The sequence below is a fragment of the Somniosus microcephalus genome, chromosome 12 (assembly GCF_052327205.1).
Source record: "Somniosus microcephalus isolate GS21.2 chromosome 12, FLI_Smic_1.0, whole genome shotgun sequence".
In the NCBI taxonomy this organism is placed as follows: domain Eukaryota; kingdom Metazoa; phylum Chordata; class Chondrichthyes; order Squaliformes; family Somniosidae; genus Somniosus; species Somniosus microcephalus.
In genome coordinates this window covers 82,494,179-82,512,567 of record NC_140998.1, presented here as the reverse complement: position 1 = coordinate 82,512,567, position 18,389 = coordinate 82,494,179, and the positions used below count along the sequence as shown (strand labels likewise).

Sequence of the window (18,389 nt, the reverse complement as noted above, 5' to 3'; positions counted from 1 at the left end):
ATAAAGTTCTGTGCAAAATATTACAAATTATGCTCAAAACTGTAGTGATTCAGGACAAAACTTGGATATGGATAAGAAATGGTTAATGGGTAGACAGGTATTAGTTAGAGGGATAACGTCAGGGTAGGGGAAAGTACTGAGAATGGGTGCCTCAGGCCTCAGTACTATTTCTAATTTACATCGGTAACTTGGATTCTGAAACTCAATGCAAATTGGTTAAATTTTCAGATAATACTACTAAACTAAATGGGACTGTAGCATCGAAAGAGGCAGTCCAGAAACTACAGAATGAGCTACACAAAACGTGAGCCAAGCCCAAGTATAAAGTATAGGACTAATATCAGGAAGTGGTGCTTCGCGCAGAGAGTAATCAACACGGAGTGGACTTTCACCCAGAATGGTGGAGGCAAACATCCTGGAGTCATTTAAGAAACAAATAGATGCAGCAATTGGGGAACTGTAGGGTTGTTCTGGATGAATGAATTACGATAGGTTTAATGGCCTTCCTTATCACAGAATCACAGAAACCCCACAGTGCAGATAGAGGCCATTTCGGCCCATCGAGCCTGCACCGACACATATCCCACCCAATCCCCGTAACCCCTACACCAACACATATCCCACCCTATCCCTGTAACCCCACGTATTTAATCCCCCTAACACTAAGGGTCAATTTATCATAGCCAATCAACCTAACCCGCACATCTTTGGACTGTGGGAGGAAACCGGAGCACCCGGAGAAAACCCACGCAAACACGGGGAGAATGTGCAAACTCCACACAGACAGTCACCCGAGGCCGGATTCGAACCCGGGTCCCTGGCGCTGTGAGGCAACAGTGCTAACCACTATGCCACCGTGCTGCCCTGTGATCTTGTGAGAATGTTCTCTGGTTGCCATGAGATGCAGTCATAATGGGGATCATTACAAGTGTATGAACTAAGTAATAACTTGCCATATTGTGCTGAATGCATGCAAGGCTATGAGGGAACACTTGTAGGTCACTTTGGTTCCTCTCTCTATTTCTGGAAGTAGCTCATTTAATTTCCATTTAAATTACTATCCATCACTAACCCCTCCAAAGCTCCTGACATTATCAATGCATTTGATTGGCAGTTTGCCCATTTAGGACCGCAAAATAATATGCCACTCATGATTTAAAATCCTACAGTAGCTTAAAGGACCAATTTTTTTTTTGGTAAAGAGTGCCAAAATTAGAGGAGTTTACGAACTTATCTGTGGCACCATGATGGAGCGCTTCATGGTACTACAATCCACCTTGGAGCATGTGACAGCTCCAAGTCAATCTGCAACAGAGGTTTCCATGAAAGTGGCCCTAGGCTTCTACACTGGACACTCAGCCTGCTGCCATAGAGGCCTCCGGCAACTAGTTTGGCAAGCAGCTACAGACAATCACCTCTCAGGCTTCATGCACTCAAGATGCTGCTGTTAACTCAGGACAGCAGTGCTCAGCTTTGTCCTCGGAAAGCGAACAGATGTTATCAACCATGGCTGAGATGGTACCCTGTTAATCTCCCAAGATCCATCCAGACCAGTACCCTACCCACCCCAGCCACAGTCTGTTTGCCCTCCTGCCATCTGGGAGACGCTACAGATGCATTCACACCCGAACGACCAGATTTAGGAACAGCTTCTTTCCCAGGGCTGTTATCCTACTGAACTCCACAAATAAACTCTAAAGCCTGCACATCTGCCAATGCACTTTATTATGGTTATGTTTATGTTAATGTATTACAAGCCAAATGAATGTTGAATGTTTAAATGTCTTAATCTAAATGTACACTCTCGGGAGCCGCAAGCCTACATTTCGTTGTACTGCACTTGTGCACTAACAATGACAATAAAGTTGATTATGATTATGATTATGATGAAGGCATAAGGAAATCAGGCAGTCACTTGTATTATTTGATGCTGCTGGTCACAAATAAGCTGGACATTGTGGATTGCTTTCCTGTTGACATAGGTATGAGATTAAGAGAGTGTGCATGTGCAATCTATGGGGTCGATTTTAGTTCAGGTGCGGGGAATTGGCAGTTTCTCCGAATTTAGTGATTCTGACACGATTGTAAATGGGTCTGTGAGACTGATGCAAATTTAACACAATTGGCCAATTGATTTCCAGCGTGTGGGAAGCCTTGGCAATTGAGTATTTCCAGTCAGAAAGTCGCAGAATATGATGTCACCATTGCTGCTGCTTTTAAGGTCCACAGCAAGCCTAGCTTCCTCTGCAGGCTTCCAACCTTCCACATTAAGATGGCACAGGAGCCTGCAGGAGGAACGGCCAGCGGGAGGTCCAGATCTGTGCCCAAATTTGATGAGGCTTCACTACAGGCATTATTGGATGGTGCTAGGGCCCACAGGGAGGTCCTCTTCCCTTATTCAGGGAGGAAGAGGCCTCCCAGCCAGACCAAGGCTGTGTGGCTAGAGGTGGCAAGTCAAGTCAACTCTTTGGGGCTAACACGAAGAACGTGGTTGCAGTGCAGGAAAAGATTCCATGACCTTTTTCGCACTGGAAAAGTAAGTACTGAATGATGTTTCCATCACCCTCAATCTGATCCCCATTGCCTTTCCTCACCAGCACTCAGCTTTAGCAATCTCTTCCTGCACATCCCACTAGACACTCACATCCATGCACCCTTACCCATTCCCTCGCTCTCTATGCTCACATTCACAGAACGATGCCACCATGCAGCCCTCACGCTCCCTCTCACGCTTTGAACACAACTGACAACATACAGAGAGGGCCCTTGGTATTGCAACCTCACGCCATCTTTGTCTCCTAAGTATCTATGCTATGCAATCTCTGCACTCACTCCTTCATTCTCACTCAACCTCCACTTGTCTCCCTCATTGCAGGAAAAGAGAGCTCACAACAGGAGAGCGCGAGTCAGGACAGGAGGAGGGCCGCCCTCATTAGCCCAGCTCACCCTCTGGGAGGAAGGCGTGCTGGAGATTGCCGGGGCTGACTGAGATGTGGATGTTGGGGAAGGACAGGCAGGAGCATCCCCGCAAGCTGGTGACAGAATAGTTTTCCATCTCTCTCATTGGCATTGCATGAGTCGCTGATAATGATTCTGAAGCTACATCATATGGACTTATGATCATCTGCAGAATGCAATGTGTATGTAACCTTGCCATCACATCTCGAACTTTTTCCTTGACTCCCCCACAGGACCATCGAGAGCCCCCGTCCCCACGGTGCAGGAGGAAGAGCCTGAGCAGCCGGACTCCTCAGAGGAATCTGCAACCTCTGAGGGCGCAGCATCATCAGAAATAAACGCACACATCACCAGCGCAGACACTCACACCTCGGTGGGACGTTCGGGACATAGAGTAGAGTTGTCACCTGGTGTATCACAGCTCACAAGTTAGCATCAGCAGATTATGGAGACAGGGGCAGCAGTGGAGAGTCCTCGTCGGAGGGCGCAGGACTCTGCCAGCTCGGCTCAGCTGCATGTCGACCCTCTGCCTCTGGGTCCATCCGTAAGATCAGAGGTGATGGAACTCCAGGCACAGATGCAGGAGTCTCTGGCAGGTTTTGTCTCTAGGGTCGCTGCGAGTGTGGAGCGAATGGAGGAGTCCATTGCGAACATGAGCAGAGCCTTTGTGGAGTCATTGGCGCATGAACACATCAACACGGAAAGGATGGCTACCTACGTGGAAATGATTGCTGCCTCCGTGGTAAGGCTGGCTACGGTAGAGGAGAGGGCGGCTACGGCCATGGAGGTTAGTCGTCAGGGTATGGAAAACATGGTGAGTGTTCAGAATAGAATGACATCTCTTGAGGAGTGATGGGCATCTACTGAACAGAGAAACCGGACCTTCATGGAAGTCCTTCTGAGTAGGACTGCCATTGCAGATATGGGTCCCCATGGCCCCCCTGATGTGCAGCAAGGTGCTCTCAAGGCACTTGAAGGCACTGAGGGGGACCTGACCCATGAGAGGGAGGTTGGTGGCAGCCTTCAAGGAAGTGGGGGCTCCTCTCCCAGCGCTCACACTTCCATGCCACTGCAGCGCCCTCGGTCAGAGCCCCGCCGGAGTACACACCCAACGGAGATAGAGGTCTCAACCCCTGCACAGCCGCAGGAGCAGCAGACTGCTGGCGAGCCCTCACAGGCTCGCCATCCCAGAGGACGCCCGCCAAAGGTGTCGAGACAGGAGCAGCAGGAAAGTGAGCAAGGGGTCTCCACATCTGCTGAAGCCACAGGGGAACCACTACGTAGGAGCACGCGTAAGAGGAAAATAAAGCACTAATAGTCACAAGGGTAGTCACTTGGGTGAAATGTTGTGTTTATTTTTTAAATGCCATCAGTTGGTTATTGTAAATAAAATTTCTGATGGCAACTTCTGCAGTTGTGGCGTGTGTCATTTCGCGAATGGGGCTGGAGGTCCTCTAATGCCAAGAGGGGAAGGAAAAAAAGGCCTCCCATGCTTCTGGTAGGTGCCTCAGTTGAGGAAGCGCTGAGTGAGGGTGGCGAGAGGGGTCTCGCAGGAGGTCACACTGGAGATGGGTGACAGGCTCCAAACTTCCACAGCTGTGGTTATGCCTTCTAAAAGTTCCCCCAGACCTGAGACAACAAAGTCCTGCCACCTGCAAATGATGACTGATCAAATATTCTCTTTAATGTTGGACCTGCAGCTGATAGTCAGCAAGCCAATAGTGTTCACGCCAGGTTTCACAGGTGTCATCCCCACCAGGCACGTTTTGCGTGGGAAAAGGGTTAAACAGGCAAGGGCCTGTTAAAATGGGATTATAAAGGCCAATCAGCACTGTCCCGCCTGTTGCAGGCGGGACTGATTCAGGTCAATCAGACACACCTAGGTTAAAATGGCGTTGGAGGCGGGAACCAGGCGGGGGGGGGGGGGGGTCGTGACCCCTAGGCTTTGCAATTTTAACCCCCCGCACGCCTAAAAGCCCGCCTCACGGCCCAATGAAAATCAAGGCCTATGACTCTTTGGATCTTGGGGAACCCAGCCACTTTGTAAAATTGCAGTATTCTATGACTGCTGCCGGTTGCCATGGGGAAGGCTGTAGTAAACAATCTTCTCATGACTTTCTTTTGCACAGCTGACAGGCTAATGTTACTGATGCCCTAAGTGGCAGCCTGAATGATCCCGTAGTATAAAAGTTCAGGGCAGCTGTGACATTAACAGCCCATGGCAGTACAGTATCTATGGTGGACGAGGGCTCTAGATCAGGTTGAAGCACGTGGCAGCACTCACTGAAAGCTTCCTTTGTAAAAAGCAATCTGCAACATTGCTCGGCACAAGTCAGCTAGAGGTAGGAATGCCTTGAGCTGTATATTCTGCTGTGTACCTCTGACATTGCCTGACCATTCTGTCCTCTCTCTGTTGTTCCTCCTCCAAAAAAGGAACAGGACCCCTAAAACCAGATGGTGAAGCAGTTATGAGCAGAGAGATCAAAATCAGCTGAGTAATAATCATCTTATAAATCCTTTCATTACAGCTTCTGGTCCCTTTAAATCCTTTACCTAGTAACACTGGATGCATGTTTTATATAGCTGTGATATATGCTCAGTGTTAATCACAAAATTGGAATCATGATGTCATCATGTCATTACCAACTCAGTTAAGTATGTCTGCCCAACTAGGAATAATGGCAGCAAATTGGGCAGGTGAAAAAAATGAGTGCAGTTCCAGAATAAAAGATCCCCACTTCATTTCTCACCTCTACTCACTGGAATATTACTTGAAAAATCAGACAATAAACATAGGAAAATCCAAGCTAGTGAGTGAGCACACCGTTCTTTCATTTCTGGGATTAAAGCTTGAATCATTCTAGACTAATCGAAGTTACTGTCTTGTCTGCCAACTGTACGAATTCTATATGGAATGAGTTTGGAGAGGCTTGATCTAGTTTTTGTTGTCACAAGGTCACAGACAAAAATAGCCACCATTTAGCAGGCACACTTAAAAGGACTTTTCATGTCACTTTTTGTGGGTAAGAAAAGACGTGCCTAGAAAGAAAGAACTTGGGCTAAAAATTGGATATGACCATAAAATGGGCGGTGTCATGGCCCAACGATGTTGAGCTGCACCAGGTCAAAATGGTCTAGGTAGCATGCAAAATTTGTGCTCAGTCCTCATCAACATGATTATAGTCTTGATCTCAGTGCTAAAACCGCTGCTCATTGGCTTACTGCTCGACAGGTGGGCCAATAGGGGGCCCAGTCTAATTCCCAGTCATGTTTGGCACAGGCTTTATTCAGTACTTAAAGGGGAGGTGCATTGATGAATCAAGAACAAGCACCAGAACAACCTGGAGCCTCCTTCCTGCTTGTCAATGCTTGCTCAGCTGGTCGCATTTAAAGCATAACAGAAGTGGAACGGCGAAGTAAAAACTAGCAGATCGGACGTCAAGTGAGCGTTGCACACTCACGGACGTCACAATCTGCATCATCTACATAATTTTGGCGAGCGCCGACACTGGCAGCGCTGCTGGCCACCCGAAAGTGGCGGTCGCTGCGGGATTCGCCAGCAGCGGGCAGAAGTGCGGCGGCCACCATTTCTTCCCCCCCCCCCCCCCGAATCTCATGGTGACGGGTGGTGCTAAACCCCCGAATTTTTAAGCCCCTTGCATTTATATAGCGCCTTTTCACATCTCTCAGACATCCCAAAAGGGCTTCAACTACAGTTACTCCTGTTGAGCTACACATTTTGTGCAAAACCCCTCAAATAGCAACAAAATGAATCAGCAGTTAATATGATTTTGATGGCATTAGTCATAGGAGGAATGATGGCCATGACACTTGGATGTCCCTGTTCTTCCTCAAATAGTGCCATGGGATTTTTTTCTTACATCCAGCTGAACAACGATATAACATCTTGGTTGAACATTTAATCCATTGAGACAGCATCACCAACAATGCAGCACTCTTCCAGTACTGTACCAAAGCATCAGCCTAGATTATGTGCTCAATTCCTATTGTGGAACTCAAACCCACAATCTTCTGAGTCAGAGGCAAGTGGTGTTACCAACTGAGCCAAGCTGGTGTAATAAAGATCTCTCAAGAAAGTATGAACTTCCTGGTGTGATAGGTAGGGTCACATTCACTCTCTTTAAAAGATGTGCCGTCCATATATGCAGAAGTGAACCCAGGTCATGGGGAAGGGGAATCACAAGTAATGATATTACTTCATGGTTTTATAATATCTGTAATGTTGCCCACATGGCCTATATCTCTCATGCACCATAAAGAGTCCACCTGCCAAAGGTGGCACTTTCAGTTAATTTTGTTTAATGGAAGCAATGACATAAAAAAAACTACAAAAAACTCCATAAAGGACTGAGGAGATGGAAGAGTAAAGGAGATTATTCAAAGAATAAAGACAACCCCAAGTATCAATCCAGCCATCAAGTGAATCATCTAGTTATGTGAGTTCACCAAAAATCAAATGAGAGGGGTGGCGGTCACTGCCCCAGTCTTGTCCTTAGGGGAATAATGTGTGGCTTCAATACTGATGCACAAGCAAAGAAGCACTCTTGCAGAAGGCTGAGCACAAGTTATTTCCAGTTTGGTTATGTAAAGGATTACTGTGGTACGGTTATCCAAACTTGTGTGGTGATCTCTTTCAATCTGGCTATACATAATTAAAGGTAATCACCATCTGTGTCTTGGTTGAGGCTGCAGGGATAGAGTCACTGGTGGGGAGCTGGGTCACAAATCATGGAAAGGTCTAGCTAACTACAGCATCCTGATAGCTGTTTTCAGTCACTGTATCCAGGGCCCTGGTATAGAGTTACATGGCCTCAAAACAAACTGGGAAAAAATACTTGCCTTGGCGCTCTTTGCCACAACAAATAATTCTACCTTTCTGCAGGGATGTAGGCAACAAATTTGAATTGTACACAATCCTTTCAATTGACAAATGCTAGTTTAGGTAACATACATTTGAATTTTAAAATAAAAGTGATATATTCTTGTTAATTTAGGAACATTTTACTTCATGTGTTAACAGCTTTTAATATGGGAGGAAAATTATTTCTGTCCATTTATGATTGGCCTCAGAGCTACAACTTCATCACTAGTGAATGCTCAAGTTCACCCACCTTCATTCATTCAAGTTTTACAATAAATTTTAGTAACGGTCCCAACAATATTTTACTGAGAAATTATCTCCATATAATTTAAAACAATGGGCCAGAAATTCAGATCGGGGGCTTGCCGCGCGTGCAAGCCCCTGATATGCACTTACCCGACGCGCTGGCCGTTGACCTCCAGGGACGCCTGGAATTCGATTTTGAAAAAGAAGAATCCCGGGCAGCGTATGACGTCACGCCGCCCAGGAATGCAGCCAGCGCGAAGCCTGTAGCGCGCTGTGCAACTGAGACACGCCCCTTGAGGTCTCAGTTTAACAGGACACGCCCCCAATGTTTCTGCCAAGCTGCTAAGCATTTTTACATGCAAAGCAGCAGTTTAAATAGGTTTTTGGAAGTTTTTTGAAGATTTTGGTAACTGTTATAAACTTTTAAAAACGTTTACATTATTTTGAAGAATCTGAAGTAGTTTTAAACAGAATTAAAGCAATTTAAAGACTTTTAAAAGCCCTAAAAGAATTTTTTTAATTCCATTTATTTATTTAGCAATGTCGTCGTCATACGTGTCTTCACACTGTTCCCTTTGGGGAACTGTATGAAGTGGTGGAAGGATTTATGGCCATGATTAACGCTCATTCCGTGACCGTAACCATCTTTGAACCAGCCATTAGGGCGGTTAGTCCTATGGCGGGAGGGTTTTACGGGCTCCCACAAGCTATACAAGGAGGGGGGGCCACCCACACTCACGGACGCAAATATCCCACTGGATGTCAACCCAGAATTTAGAGCCAGAGCTCCGACTCCACTTGCCGGGACTGTCTGGAGCGGGGTTCGAAACCCTACCCTGATCTGGCCCAGCGGCAGGGATCCTACCGCTATGCCAAAGACCCAATCCGATTAGCAAAGTGAAATGGCTGGAATGAGCACAATTCACGGCATTAAAAGAACTCACAATTGAACTGATGATGACCTCAGCAATCTCAAGGAGGTGGAGGCGCAGCGCCTGCTCATCATTGGTAATGAGAAGTCAAAGGCGCCACAAAAAGGGCAGATGATAGCTTGGTCTTTCAAGTGGCAGCATAGGGCTCCAGTCACGGGGAGGGAAAAGGCGCAGGAAACGTATGGGTGTCACCTTTTGTGCGGAGTGGGCCTTTTGCGTAGCAGTAAGCATCCCTGCCGCTGGGCCAGAAGGAGTAGGGTTTCGAACCCCACTCCAGACAGTCCCGGCAAGTGGAGTCGGAGCTCCAACTATAAATTCTGGGTGGACATCCAGCGGGATACTTGCGTCCGTGGGTGTGGGTGGCCCCCCCCCCCTCAGATGGGTTGTGGGAGCCCGTAAAACCCTCACGCCATAGGACTAACCACCCTAATGGCTGGTTCAAAGATGGTTACGGTCACGGAATGAGCGTTAATCACGGCCATAAATCCTTCCACCACTTCATACAGTTCCCCAAAGGGAACAGTGTGAGGATACGTACGACGATGACCTCTTGCGCAATGCACCTCCTTGGACCCTCAGTCGCAGATGCGAGGGGGCAAATCGTGCAATTGTTAAATTTTTCATTTTATTGACATATAAAATGTTGGCCCAGTAATTCCCTTCCAAATGCGCGAGTACGGTCGGGGTACTTACGCGTCTGGCCGGAGGAAATGCCGGTTTTCAGCATGCACAGTGCATGTGGGGAAAACCGGCATTTCCTGTCCTCTGAACGAAGGGGTTCAGAGGCAGAACGCGTGCGACTGCACAGGCAGCGCGTGCGCAGTAAAATTCGCCGCTTTCATTCATGCTTTCAGTGAGGTCAAGTCCTTACAACTTACACATGAAAAAAGCATGGGTACAGTTGCTCCAGAGGCTGCGGAGGAAGATATTTCTTATCGTGGAGCTTCTGAAAGTATGTCTGTATATATTCCTTTGCGTGTTATGTATATATTCCTTTACTTATGTGTATGAATGTATTATTTAATTATGACTTTCAGAGAAAGTAACTTATTGGAAAATCATAATTAAAAACATACATTCATACACATAAGTAAAGGAATATAAAACATACATACATATACGTAAAGGAATATATGCGGACATACATACATAATTACCTATTACTGATGAAAAGTTTCTTTCTTAAAAGTGCTGGAAATGTTACATTACTCATTTTAGAACACTCATTTTCACATTCCATTCACACAGCCACAATTGCTCCTTCTACCTACCGTTCTGAAAACCCGTTTAAAAAAAAAAATTAAACTTTAAAACTTACTTAAAATTTCTTAAAATAACTTCCCTCCCTTTCCCAAACAAAAATATTGCCTTTCAGAAGCTCCATGATAAAATATATCTTCCTCCGCAGCCTTGGAACAACTTTACACATGCTTTTTTCAAGTGTAACTTGTAAGGACTTACCCTCACTGAATCCATGAATGAAATCGACGAAGTTCACTGCGCAAGCGCTGCCTGTGCAGTCGCACGCGCTGTGCCTCTGAACCCCTTCGTTCAGAGGACTGGAAATGCCGGCGTTCCCCGCATGCGCTGTGCATGCTGAACGCCGGCATTTCCACCGGCCAGATGCGTGAGTACCCAGACCGTACTCACGCATTTGGACCCGAATTTCTGGCCCATTATGTAAAGTTCACAAATTAAAATCCTACTCCTCTCAGAGGCAAATCTCTAATACTAAAAATGTCTTGGTCACGTGGGCAGGTACCAAAAATAATGTGGTCCATGTGTGTGCACATGATAGTGCATGCGGTCATACCCATCCCATACAATATTATCACATCTGTGAACAAAAGCATCCTCAGTGAATCCATCTAGTATAGAGTCTTCCTCTCAAATTAAACTCTCTGCTTCTATAAAATGAGGTTGCTACCCCAAATGAAGTCATCCCAACACTAAATAAGACCCTAATCCTTACCTAAACCTAAATCTAAATCTAATTCAAATACAGAGATTATATTTTCAAATTACATCAATGGGTCCACAATGCATGATTGGTACGATGGGCGGATCATGAATGGTGAAACTGTTCTTTTCCCCATGGTTTCAGAATAGTAATCTGCCAATTGTGCTGGAATCCATCTGCGATTAAAAAGATATGTAATCATTTGTTGGGTATCCACATGCCTTCCTGTTCCATCTCTAAGACACCCGTAATGCAGATAAACATTTTCTCTACCTGCATACTGAAAAGACATGTACAGTACAGTACTAGGAAAAGACATCTGAAGCAGTTTGGTCTAAAGCTCCTGAGGGAATCTACGCATCAGTCAAGGATGTTCAAGCCTCTAGGCAGATCATACATCGATATTAAAAGTGTCTCTTAGCACCTGCTGTGTACATTTAAAGGAGGTCCTCAATCGACAGGACAGGTTTCCCTTACAAGCACTTTCAATGTCCAGACTACAAAATACATCTTGGAATCTCAACTGTCACAGCCATCTGCATCTGAAGCACCCCATGGGGATATAAATGCTGTCTTCACAAACAGAACCTTTGGACTCTTGATTGATCCTTATTGAGTTGTAGGCAGCAGATTTGATATGTTTTAGCTATACTTGATAGACAACAGCTAAATTAGTAACGAGAGTTGTATGCAGAATTCAGATTCAGTGTAACAATCCTTAAATATACAATCTAATTGCAACTTAGTTGCTTACAGATTCCCCTGAAAAAGAAAAAATGGACAGACATATATTGGCCTTGGAGGGGGAGCAGCACAGATTCACCTGAATGATACCAGGGCTTAGAGGGTTAAATTATGAGGACAGATTGCATAAACTTGGGTGGTATTCCCTGAAGCTTCCTCTCATGGGGAATCCTGTACAAGGGGGCACAAGGGCACAATCTTAAACACAGAGGTAGGCCATTCTGCAGTGAAATCAGGAAGCATATTTTCACACAAAGGGTAGCGGACATGTGCATTCTCTCACACAAAAGGCTGTGGATACTGGGTCAATTTAAATTTGCAAGACTGCGATCAACAGATTTTTATTAGGTAAGGGTATCAAAGGCAGGTAAATGGATACAGATCAGCGATAATCTAATTGAATGGTGGAACTAGGTTTGAGGGGCTGAATGGCCCACTCCTGTCCCTATGTTCCCCTGCCAGTGACAGCCTTCAATGACATAAATTTCTCATCTTGTATGCAAACACTTGTAACGGAGTGGTTACAATATTGGAGCGGTCACCAAAAGCTGCACTTGCAAACATTTCACCAAGAACCCGGGTACCTTTGAAAAAAATATTTTATTTAAAAAAAATCAACAAGCACAAGCTGCAGCTCTAGAGATACTGAAGATGAAACAAATAGGAATTACATTTGGTCACACAACGTATTACAACGTACAGACTAATCTATTGGAATTGGTCTAAATTACTTTTCTTCCCACAAGTGAGGTGGCCAGTTATGAAACCCTATAGATTAATTTCCTAACACTTTGGGAGAGGTGGGAATTGAAAATACATAATTATCAGATTGTCGCCTGTACTGTTCCTTTTTCAGTACTCTCCAGGTATTAAATTATTTTACAGACAACATTTTCCACTTCAAAGAATATTGATACCACTTTTTGAAATAAAACACATCAGGGCTGGATTTTAACAACTTCGGCAGGTCCGTGGCGGGTCCTGGCCTCGCTGCCGGCTCCAGCCCGCTTTCCAAAATGATTTCCCCCCAATTGGGCTTGTTAAGCCCGCCCAACGCGTTTGCCGGCCAATTGAAGGAAGCGGGTCTGATGACGTCATTTGATGACGTCATCAACCGGTTTCCTTAAAGGGACCATGCGCAAATTGATTGACAGTTGTGCTGTCAGTGTTCTACAGCATTGAGGTGCTGCAAACACGGACAAGCACTGCACAGATGTGCACAGCTGCACCCAGGCTCTCCCATGACTCCCTCCATATGCTTATGGAGAGAGTCACAGCACACAGGTGGTCTTCTTCCCTTCCAAAGGGGGGAAAGAGACCTCCGCAGGAGACCAATGCAGCCTGGTTGCACATTACACAGGATGACACAAGTAGGGATGTGGTCCGGAGGACCTGGGTGCAGACCTTTCAATTATCCCAGTATATCATGTTAGTACAAAGCCACACTCAACTTCATCCTGTTCTGCCACTCATCACATCCCTATCACTCTGCCTTCCCTACTCTACTCCTGCACATCCTTAATCACATCAACTTACCTTGCATACCTCCAACCATCCCTCTCTATCTACATCATCACTTCCCCATCTCACTACCCACCCCTCACACTCACCCTCATCCTACTCCAATCATACCAACCAACTGAGGTATTGAGTACAAAAGTAGAGAAGCCATGCAGAACCTTTATAAAGCGCTGGTTAGGCCACAACTGGAGTATTGCATCCAGATCTGGTCACACACTTTACGAAGGATGTGAAGACACTTGAGAGGGTGCAGAGGAGATTTACCAGAATGGTTCCGGGAATGGGGGATCTTAGCTACACAGACAGGTTGGAGAAGCTGGATTTGTTTTCATAGAAACATAGAAGATAGGAGCAGGAGTAGGCCATTCGGCCCTTCGAGCCTGCTCCACCATTCAATGAGATCATGGCTGATCATCCAAATTCAGTACCCTGTCCCTGCCTTCTCCCCATATCCCTTGATCCCTTTAGCCTCAAGAAATATATCCAACTCTTTCTTGAATATATTTAATGAACTAGCCTCCACCGCCCTCTGTGGCAGAGAATTCCACAGGTTCACCACTCTCTGGGTGAAGAAATTCCTCCTCATTTCAGTCCTAAATGGCTTACCCCTTATCCTTAGACTATGACCCCTGGTTCTGGACTCCCCGGCCATCAGAAACATCCTTTCTGCATCTAGTCTGTCCAGACCTGACAGAATTTTATAGGTTTCGATGAGATCCCCTCTCAATCTTCGAAACGCCAGTGAGTATAAGCCCAATTGACACAATCTCTCCTTGTACGTCATTCCTGCCATCCCAGGTATCAGCCTGGTGAATCTTCGCTGCACTCCCTCCATGGCAAGAACGTCCTTCCTCAGGTAAGGTGACCAAAACTGCACACAATACTCAAGGTGCGGTCTCACCAAGGCCCTGTACAACTGCAGCAAGACATCCTTGTTCTTGTACTCGAACCCTCTTGCTACGAAGGCCAACATACCATTTGCCTTCTTAACCGCCTGCTGCACCTGCATGCTTACCTTCAGCGACTGGTGCACAAGAACGCCTAGGTCTCTTTGCACTTCCCCTTCTCCCAATCTATTGCCATTCAAATAATAATCTGCTTTCCTGTTTTTGCCACCAAAGTGGATAACCTCACATTTATCCACATTATAGTGCATTTGCCATGTTTCTGCCCAATCACCTAACCTGTCCAAATCGTACTGGAGTTTCATGACATCCTCCTCACAGCATACCCTCCCACCCAGCTTTGTGTCGTCTGCAAATTTGGAGATATTACATCCAATTCCCTCGTCCAGATCATTAATATATATTGTGAACAGCTGGGGTCCTAGGACCGATCCTTGCGGTACCGCACTAGTCACTGCCTGCCACTCGGAAAACGACCCGTTTATTCCAACTCTTTGCTTTCTGTCCGCCAACCAGTTCTCTATCCAAGTCAATACCTTGCCCCCAATCCCATGTGCCTTAATTTTGCACGCTAACCTCTTATGCGGGACCTTATCGAAAGCCTTCTGAAAGTCCAAATACACCACATCCACTGGTTCTCCCTTATCTATTTTACCAGTTACATCCTCAAAAAATTCCAGTAGCCAAGCATGATTTACCTTTTGTAAATCCATGTTGACTTTGTCCGATCCTGTCACTGCTTTCCAAGTGCTCTGCTATTACATCTTTTATAATGGACTCTAGCATTTTCCCCACTACCGATGTCAGGCTTACCGGTCTATAATTCCCCGCTTTTTCTCTACCACCTTTTTTGAATAGTGGGGTAACATTAGCTACCCTCTGTTCCAGAGTCTATTGAGTTCTGGAAGATGACCAGCAATGCATCTACTATTTCTAGGGCCACTTCCTTAAGTACCCTGGTATGTAGATTATCAGGCCCTGGGGATTTATCGGCCTTCAGTCCCATCAATTTTCCTAACACCATTTCCCTACAAATACTGATATCTTTCAGTTCCACCCTTTCATCAGACCCTATGTTCCGCGGTATTTCTGGGAGGTTATTTATGTCCTCCTTTGTGAAGACAGAACCAAAATATGTATTTAGTTGGTCTGCCATTTCTTTGCTCCCCATTATAAATTCCCCCGATTCTGACTGCAAGGGACCTACGCTTGACTTCACCAATCTTTTCCTCTTTACATATCTATAAATAAAAGCTTTTACAGTCAGTTTTTATGTTCCCTGAAAGCTTACTCTCATATTCTATTTTCCCTTTCTTAATTAATCCCTTTGTCCTCCTTTGTTGAATCCTAAACTGCTCCCAATCCTCAGGATTATTGCTTTTTCTGGCCAATTTGTATGTCCTCTCCTTGGATCTTATGCTATCCCTAATTTCCCTTGTTAGCCACGGTTGAGTCACCTTTTTTGTTTTATTTTTATGCCAAACTGGGATGAACAACTTCTGTAGTTCATCCATTCGGTCTTTGAATGTTTGCCATTGCCTATCCACCGTCACCCCTTTGAGTGCCATTCCCCAATCAATCCTACCCAACTCGCTCCTCAGGCCATCGTAGTTTCCTTTATTTAAATTGAGGACCCTAGTTTCTGAGTCAACTACTTCATTCTCCATCTTAATGAAGAATTCGATCATATTATGATCGCTCCGACCTAAGGGGCCTCGTACAGCAAGATTGCTAATTAATCCTTTCTCGTTACATAATACCCAGTCTAAGATGGCCTGATCTCTGGTTGGTTCCTCGACATATTGGTCCAGGAAACCATCCTGTAAACACTCCAGGAATTCCTCCTCAACAGTATTGTTACTAATTTGGTTAGCCCAATCTATATGTAGATTAAAGTCACCCATGATGACTGCTGTGCCCTTATTGCACACTTCTCTAATTTCCCTTTTAATGCCATCCCCAACCTCCGCCTTACTGTTTGGAGGTCTATATACCACTCCCACTAATGTTTTTTTCCCCTTAGTATTTCTCAATTCTACCCATACAGATTCCACCTCATCAGAGCTAATATCCTTCATTACAATTGTGTTAATCCCTTCTTTAACCAGTAATGCTACCCCTCCTCCCTTTCCTTTTTGCCTATCTTTCCTGAATATCGAATACCCCTGGATGTTGAGTTCCCAGTCTTGGCCGTCCTTGAGCCACGTTTCCGTAATCCCAACCAAATCATATTCGTTTACCTCTATTTGCGCAGCCAATTCATCCATCTTATTACAAATGCTCCTCGCATTAAGACACAAAGCCTTCAAGCTTGTTTTTTTTAACACTCTTAGACCTATTAGAATTATTATTTACTGTGGCCACGTTTGATTTAAACCGTTGATTTCTCTGACTGCCACTTTTGTTTTTCTCCTTCCTATCTTTTGCTTTTATCCTTGTTTTCCTTTCCTCTGTCTCCCTGCTCAGGTTCCCAACCCCCTTCCATTTTAGTTTAAACCCTCCCCCACAGCACTAGCAAACACTCCCCCCTAGGACATCGGTTCCAGCCTTGCCCAGGTGCAGACCGTCCGGTTTGAACTGGTCCCACCTCCACCAGAACCGGTTCCAATGTCCCAGGAACTTGAATCCCTCCCCCTGGCACCATTCCTCTAGCCACGTATTCATCTGAAGTATCCTTCTATTTCTACTCTGACTAGCACGTGGCACTGGTAGCAATCCTGAGATTACTACCTTTGAGGTCCTGTTTTTTAATTTACCTCCTAACTCCCTATATTCCGCTTTTAGGACCTCATCCCGCTTTTTACCTATATCGTTGGTGCCTATATGCACCACGACAACTGGCTGTTCACCCTCCCCTTCCAAGATGTTCTGCAGCCGCTCGGAGACATCCTTGACCTTTGCACCAGGGAGGCAACACACCATCCTGGAGTCTCGTTTGCGGCCGCAGAAACGCCTATCTATTCCCCTTACAACTGAATCCCTTATTACTATAGCTCTACCACACTTTTTCCTTCCATTCTGTGCAGCAGAGCCACCCCTGGTGCCAGGAAGTTGGCTGCTGCTGCCTTCCTCTGATAAGCCATCCCCCCCAACAGTACTCAAAGTGGTGTATCTGTTGGAGAGGGGGATGGCCACAGGGGATCCCTGCACTACCTGCCTGCGCCTAGTACTCTGCCGGTTGGTCACCCGTTCCCTTTCTTCCTGTGCAACCTCTACCTGTGGTGTGTCCAACTCCCTAAACGTGCTATTCACGATGTCCCGAGCATCGTGAACGCTCCAGTATGTGTCCAATCGCAGCTCCAGCGCCGCAATGCGGTCTGTCAGTAGCTGCAGCTGGGTGCACTTCCTGCACATGTAGTTGTCAGGGACACAGGAAGTGTCCCTGAGTTCCCACATCTCCCAGGAGGAGCAGATCATGGGGCCCGGCTTTCCTGCCATGACTTACCCTTTAATTAATTGAGTTTAAATTAAATCAATCAATCCCACTAATTACACTACAGTTAAATAGTTTACCAACAGTCCCTGCTACACCAGAGAGACCTTAGAAACTATAAAACAGAGTTCAAGTTTAAAAAAGAGAGAAATACTCACCAACCAATCGCTTACCTGCTTCCTGCTGACGTCACACTTGGATTCCTTTTTACCTCTCTCCCGGAACCTGGATTGGTCGGGCCTCTGGTGATCCCTCGCAGGTCTCGGGGCTCTGGGCCTCGGGCTGCTGTTTAAGTAGCTCCGCCGCCTCTGGTGCTCCCTCGCAGGTCCGCTGCCTCTCCGGTCTCGGGGCTCTCATTAGAGCAAAGGAGGTTGAGGGGTGATTTGATAGAGGTGTACAAGATTATGACGGGTTTGGATAGGCTAGACGAGGAAAGGCTGTTCCCACTAGTTGATGGTACAAGGACTAGGGGACACAGATTTAAGGTTTTGGGCAAGAGATACAGGGGGGGATGTGAGGAAAAACTTTTTTACGCAGCGAGTGGTGAGGACCTTGAACACGCTGCCGACAGAAGTGGTGGAAGCGGAGACACTCAGGGCTGGATTTTCATTGAGGAGGCGTGTAGAAGGCGGGACTACAACTTTCAGGGTTGTAGTTCCGCCTCCATCGAGTTGTGGCCAACCCACGCGATTTTCACTTGATTGACCTTGTTGAGCCCGCCCAGCGGGCTCAGCAGGCCAATTAAGGGCCACCCGGCAACAGGTGACGTCACACAGACAGACATTACATCGGTCAAGAGCTTTTGACA

General features: G+C 46.0%; 1 protein-coding gene across 4 annotated transcripts in view; it reads right to left on the bottom strand.

The window, feature by feature from the left end:
- LOC147109361 (E3 ubiquitin-protein ligase pellino homolog 2) overlaps window positions 1-18,389 on the bottom strand; it is a 298,817-nt gene that overhangs the window by 65,672 nt on the left and 214,756 nt on the right. The window contains exon 1 of one of the 4 annotated variants that reach the window (XM_086003250.1): window positions 11,044-11,146. The exons of the other annotated variants lie outside the window; for them this stretch is intronic. Within the exon in view, the coding sequence (XP_085859376.1) occupies window positions 11,044-11,064 (21 nt within the window). The 5' untranslated portion in view covers window positions 11,065-11,146. Of the gene's footprint in view, window positions 1-11,043; window positions 11,147-18,389 lie in introns of those variants that run through there. 4 annotated transcript variants of the gene reach the window in all.